Source organism: Varroa jacobsoni, unplaced genomic scaffold (genome assembly GCF_002532875.2).
Source record: "Varroa jacobsoni isolate VJ856 unplaced genomic scaffold, vjacob_1.0 scaffold_1244, whole genome shotgun sequence".
Lineage (NCBI taxonomy): Eukaryota > Metazoa > Arthropoda > Arachnida > Mesostigmata > Varroidae > Varroa > Varroa jacobsoni.
In genome coordinates, this window is record NW_019214146.1 from 337,229 (window position 1) to 343,949 (window position 6,721).

The 6,721-nt window shown below is 42.0% G+C and overlaps 1 protein-coding gene across 1 annotated transcript in view; it reads left to right on the forward strand.

Annotated features, from left to right (window-relative positions):
• LOC111267972 (uncharacterized) overlaps nucleotides 1-6,483 on the forward strand; it is a 10,854-nt gene extending 4,371 nt beyond the window's left edge. Inside the window, exons 2-3 of the mRNA XM_022846613.2 lie at nucleotides 3,663-4,052; nucleotides 4,231-6,483. Of these exons, the coding sequence (XP_022702348.1) occupies nucleotides 3,663-4,052; nucleotides 4,231-4,907 (1,067 nt within the window). The 3' untranslated portion in view covers nucleotides 4,908-6,483. The remainder of the gene's footprint in view (nucleotides 1-3,662; nucleotides 4,053-4,230) is intronic.
• The last annotated feature ends 238 nt before the right edge of the window (nucleotides 6,484-6,721 follow it).

The following is a 6,721-nucleotide window of genomic DNA, read 5'->3' on the forward strand; positions in this document are numbered from 1 at the left end:
TTTTATTCGCGATCTTCCTCGATGTGCCGTTCCGCAGTGAGAGGCCGACGTGGCCCTAGGACTTGTCAGCGTCGGGTTCTGGCCAAAATATCGGGGGCCTAACGTCGTTATGTACTTAAACCATCCCTGTCATCATAAGAGAGCAGTAGAAACCGATACTGTCGGTACATTCGGTAACGTCTTTGATATAATCAGCGGCTTTCTTTGTTGCGGAAGTAATTTCTATCTCGGCAGTCAGTGTCTATATGTTCTTGTAGATAGACAGCAAGAACGATAAATTTCATTGCTAGTACAGGTATCTGCTTGACTTCTCTACTTACAGCCGCCGAGGGATGTGGTTGTTCGCTCCCTACCGCTGAAATATGTTCGTCGAGCGGACGTTTCGTCTGATAATCGATGAGCGCGAATGCTGACGTTATGCTCTCAAACAGATAGCCAGGTTTAACTAGCTTGAAGAGTTGGCTGAAGGATGTAGGGTCTGTGGAACCACGAGAGGCCTGACGCCGCCTCATGTCGTGTGAAGGGAAGTCTAGCCGCCATGGAGACAATGTTCAGTGAACGGCAGAAAACCGCCTGAGAGTCTGACTAGGCAGATGAAAATGGGATCATTAGGAGCTGACGACAGGAGCTTTTGACAGGCAAAGCTATCTACTTAAACGTAAAGGCTCTTCAGAACTACAGAGTAAAGCCTCGACTGTCCGTTCGAGCTACGCTAGAAACCATATTGCCAGAGATATTTAATCGTCGATGCTTAGGTTTCAACATTGAATAATATAACAATTTTCAAGCGAGGCCGTTTTGCGACTTTTACGTAAAGTTCCCTTCGCTGCTTGTGAAGTCAGTGTCGCCATCGTGACCCAAAATTATTTGTGGGTTTTATTGGCAAGAATCACTATGCCGAGACGTTTCGGGGCGAGGGGGCTTAAACAAATATCTAATTAAGATTTCATGAGCCTACTGATAAAGGCAATCTATTTTACATGGATTGTCGTCTTTTTGGCTGGCTTCTGGTAATTGGTCCCCGTGTATGGAGAGCCACAAAATGAAAACTGTTAGCATAGGAAACCAATATAGAAGTTTCGATAAACTGCACAGCTAGAAATCATCTACCAGAACTGAGTCATGTCTATAGCGTGGAATACTATCGTTCAATGAGCTATTAGTTCGGGTGTTGTGTAATGTTTTATCTCTAAAGATGTTAATCAATGCTTTAATTATCTTATTCTATATATTTACAATGGTGTAGTGAGGCCGGTCAGTAAGAATCCAGTGCCTTAAGTTGATCAAAGTAGTACGTTTGCATGTTAGACATTGATACTTTTAAAGCTCAGTCAGTCATAATACAATTTTTGTTTTGCTTTTTCGCTTTGTCCGATCACAATTAGATAACTGTAATGATAATGTATAATATCATTATTATGCTCATAATAAACTACCCAGCTGGTCCCTCTTGTGGCCAGCTGACATCACCAAGAGACCCTTGTCAGGCCGAACTATTTGGACCGATGCATGCGCATTCAGTCTCCCTTGATCTGTGGCCTGTTTGACGAGTTAAACTGCGCTCCTCGCTAGCTCAAAAATCACTTACAAGCGTGATCAATAGTTGTTCGTGCTCCTACCTTTTCTGCAATAGCTTCTGCACTCTTTGCCTGACTCTTGCAGCACAACTACCATCTTTACAATGGCGCTGAACACTTGTGTGCCTGCTAAACTCCGGAACATACACACGTCCCGGTGTATAATTGCTGGTAGCGCTCAAGAGGCAAGGCTGACTCGGTTCTGTTCGATCCAACAGCGGATTCAGTGGACGTATTTCCGTTTGTTGTCAATAGCAGCAGCAATCGGCTCCACTTAACAGCAAATTAGGTGGAAAGTTTAGGTAGTAGGCCACCGGTTCACACTGATGTCCTTCAGCTGTTACCATGGCGCCGCACCGCCGTGCGACCCCGTCTGAGCCCACAATTTCTCGTTCTGCTTACGCAGACCGCAACAGTTGCCCAACTCTCCGATCTGATATGCTGGCTCCGAGCAGATGCTGCTGTTGGCTTTTTGAAGTAAGAAAAGTTATTGCAATGCATGGCAGTAAAATATTGAAATATAGAGAAATGGCATGAAAACGCGTTTCTCAAAACATCATTGTGATCCGCTCTGCTATGTCTGTGTGTAAGTCTAAGCATATTGTAACCGTACTTGATCGGAATTTCTATAGAATCCCTCGATCGAGTATCGAGAAATGTTCGAAAGAACTAAACGGCATTATTAATTTATTAAAATGTCTTGAAGGAACTCTACTTGGAATATTCCATAGTATGTACATGTCTAGCATGCTAACGCCATAGGAAATCATTAATAAAAGACAAAAAATACGAACGAAACAATTGCTGGAACTTGCGTAGATAGTGCTGACTTAGCGGTGAGGTGCCGCTCGCCGAAGTCTTCGATATATATATATATATATACTTCGGTATATACAGCTAGTTCGTCCCCGCGAAGGAAGGCATTATCACGTGGGTAGCAAGTAATGCTATTGTGCTGTGTTCCTCGGTTGATAACCAACGGCTCTCGGGATATCGATAACGCAACAGATGCGAAAAGGAAAATGTACTAAATACGCCTCTCAGCGCCTCCAGACAGGAAGTAAACTAAAAATAAAATAATCTCGTTAGTTCTATTAACGTTTGCGCCAACGTCATGTTGAACATGGTCGTCTTGCATTCATAACGTATGCATGCTCCGTAATTAAGCCTTGACCTCTCCTTAACTCCTGATCGTTGTATATCAATCCCATCGTGTGGTAGCTTCTGCACCCTACTGAACAAGCAAGATATGTAGTGAACACTTGGAAATTTCTACACGAGACAGCCTTTCGTCAGGTTCTGGATTTGTCCGTATCGCTCACCTGATTCAGAGGCCAACACGATCGTAACAACTGCGCGCTGTTTGCGTTCATATCTGTAAAGCCCCTAAAACACATACGTGATTAAATGTATTATATGCGTTTTTCAGCACATATCTATCCTACATCATCAAATAGACACATCGTGAATACGTTGCAGGAGTCTTATGCTTTTACTGTAGTAGACTGACAGATAGATAAACAGTGGTGCATTGATTTCAGCTGTCAGGATTCTTTTACTATAGGATGGCGTACCTTGTCTAAAAAATATTGCAACGAAAGTGTTTTTTGTTATTAAAAGGTGATTTATTTTTTGTTTTACGATATAGAGTCGGCATAATTGAAAAGTAATTGAAGTGACTGTCTTTCTAGATAGACTTTTCCGGAACGTTACATGTGTATCACAGCCTACACAGACAACGGCTATCATAGTTGTTTGAATTAGCGTCTGGTCAGAGGTAATTTAAAATGCGCATTTTGCCTCACAAAAACAATCACTTCGGACATAACTAATGCTTAATTTCATGTTGTTTGTATGAGTGAGCTCTCAATTCAATTAAAACCAGTCGTTACTCAGTCGGCTGACTCGAAACGAACGCACATAAGAAGGATTCCAGGGGCGTAACCGATCTACTAATTTACAATTGTTTTATATACTTTTTATCTCATCTGTTACCCGTCTGTTTACAGTGCGTAGTTTCCCCAATTATTAATAAATGTATATTAGCTATTAGACCTGTGCTCTTTCTCGTTTTTTTACGTGCAGGTGGATACTCAGTGTCGATTCACGGGACCTTCCAGTGCGCTTGCAACACGGATCATTGTCGCAACGAGAGTCGTACAACATGTGAAGATGCCATGTGCTACACTCAGTACCTAAAGAAACGAGATGGATCCAATCCGATAACGAAGGGCTGCTTGCCAACGAAGACATCTTTGCTCTGCGAAAATCGTCGGCCAAGGACTGCAGCTAACTGGCCAATCCTCGTATGCTGTGAGAAGTATATGTGCAATAATGAGCTGCCTCCACAATTGGCGCAAGTCATGGGCGGCGTCTACGGGTACACGAACACAGGCAATGGCACTGCCACTGCAGGACCAGCAATCTCCAGTGATCTTCCTTCGAACTCTCTCCCGCGCAATTTCAGCGATAGCAGTAAGTATGCGATTGACAACTGTGTGCTTGTTATTCTGTATGTGATTAAAAGGTCTAGATGTTGATATCTAAAGGACAATAAATGACAGCATTAGTATACGATAGCTAAAATCGTCAATACCTGCTAAACGACAGGGGCGTCACAGCTAACAGATCTTGTTGTTTCGTCCCCTTCCAGGCAACAACAGCAGCAACGCAAACGCAAACAACAACGGCGGCGTAATCGAAAACCCTCGGGACGAGGAGGCCGAGATCGATTTCAACCGGTCGAACAGCGCCAGCCGGGATCTCACAGCAATTGATCATCAGGCCGACACAAATCCACTTATGGACAGTGACAAAATCTTCAACAATCCGCGTTTCATGGACTCGATCAAAAAGAAGACGACGACTATAAAAGGCGCTGCCGATGATGCCAATGGGTTGAGCACAGTTCCTGCCGATGGCGGTGCTACGGGACTCACAGCATTCCACGTAGCTGTACTGTTTACGGCTCTCGCCTGTCTTTTTCTGCTTTTTCTTTTTGGTTTCACTATACTGCGGCGCCAAGCGCGATTCTTCAACGGTACACCGTACCTCGTTGGGCAGTCTGTCTACTCGAAGGAACAAACAACACTGACCCGACATGATCACAACTGCGCCCCCACACGGTTGCCATTGCCGTCGCATCACAGCTTTGTGGGCGTCGGCGTCTCGCCGATGCACCCACATCAGGGGGCGACGATGCTAAAGAATCATAGCTCTACAAGCCGGACCAATGGTAAACATTTAGAGCAACACCATCACCAACGACAGCAGTATCAGTCGGTGACGACTGCAAACGCAGCGTCATACGACAATAAGATCCACCCATAGAAAAACTAACGTGCAGGTTCTACCGTAAAACAGCAAGGTGACAAGATATTGCCAAACGAAGCGAGCGGAAAGTTAAGAAAAAAACTGGGTTAACTATCGAAAAAAAAGCGCATGATGCTTATCGAAGAGCTGCAGGGGTTTCCTGCTGACTTATAGCTAAACCAGATAGTGTAATGATTTGTCTAAATATTATTTTAGCACAACGACTTACATTCTGATCGCCTTCGATAGATCACGCAAAGCATCAAGTATACACTTATCTTACTATACGTATATATGTTCAATGCTTGTTTTTTATGGATCCTTTCCTACATATCGCCTATCTTTTGTCTATCTAAAGATTCCGTAAGTTCTTTTAGATGAAGCCGCTTAGAAAAAGAGCCGATGCTTGAAGTAGAAACGTGGTGCTATATGTTAATAGAATCTCGCAGATGCTTTGAAAATATAAATTGTTAGTGCTCACTATCAATTGGAAAACGCTAATAGGACCTATGAAAGTGATGTTTAGTTTGAGAAAAAGCGTATACTTTTTCCATGTAAAATGTCTTCGCCGTGTTTCACTCACGGAGGCACATTTGGGACATCAGGCTTTGCTACATGCAGGTACGATTTTGTCTTGTCGCATGTAGAGTTAGTACGTTTGGAAAGCGCGCCATAAGACACCGAAGCTCTGCTAGTTTTCCAATTATTGATGTGATCTACTAAAAAAAATCTGGAAAATTGCGATAAAAAATCAACATTTTTACCTAAATCATAAACCGTAAGGCTATGTTGTATCTCAAGGGCTAGAGAACATCCTTATCGCGGTCAGCCTTGATGATAGCCATGCAGCTTCGTAGCGTCATCGTGCAAACAGTATTCATTATGCCAGTATTGTAACCTAGACGTGTTTCGAAGCGTCATTGGTTTACGTGGACAGATTTACGTTGTTTCGTATACTTCCCCAATTGTCATTTCAGTACGATCACCGCTCTGGGCACGTTGATGTGTCCATTGGATAACCGATCTGCCGGACTTTGCCAAAACGGCAAGAAAAAAATCTAGCTGGAAACAACCATATAATCGTCACTGAGTTGTATATAGACATGTACATAATGAATACAAAACTAACTATACGTAAATTGTAAATATCGTTCTAGAACATGAGTATTTCTGATGGAATGTCTAACAGTGGTGCCGGCCGTAAAGGACGTAAATTAAACGTTATATGATAATACCTTCAATGATAGACATGAGCAGTAATTATGATATGTAAATGTATATATGTAAATATTATGACAGCGGAAACGTTTAAAAAAGCAGAAGATGGTAAAAAAAAACAAGCGCTTCAGAGCGAAATCATTAATCGTGTGAATGCTTCGTTAAATAACGTAATCTTCGTATAGTTCGATATTCCAAAGCTTGCGGATAAGTGAGTTATATTTAAATCACCTAATTAACCACTTTATCACTAAAATTATATATGTAATTTTTGTGATAAGGTGTATATATATAATCAACGTCACAATAGTAAAAAAAAATTAAATTATACCTTATGCGCCCAACTTGAATAAAGGATCACTTGAGTTAAAAATAACGTATCTTCTTTTGTTAAGTAGCCATTATATAGTGAAGTAGACACATAATATACATTAAAGGACCAGTAAGAAGGCTTACTGATTTTTAGTCTTCAATATTTACTACTGATAACTAACCTATTATGCCACAGATCTGTCTCATATGTCTGTTGCTGTGGATGCGTTTTAACACAAACGTCATTTTAGTCGGACTGTTGTGCAGCTTATACTAGCTGGTCACTTTTACATCGAAGTCGT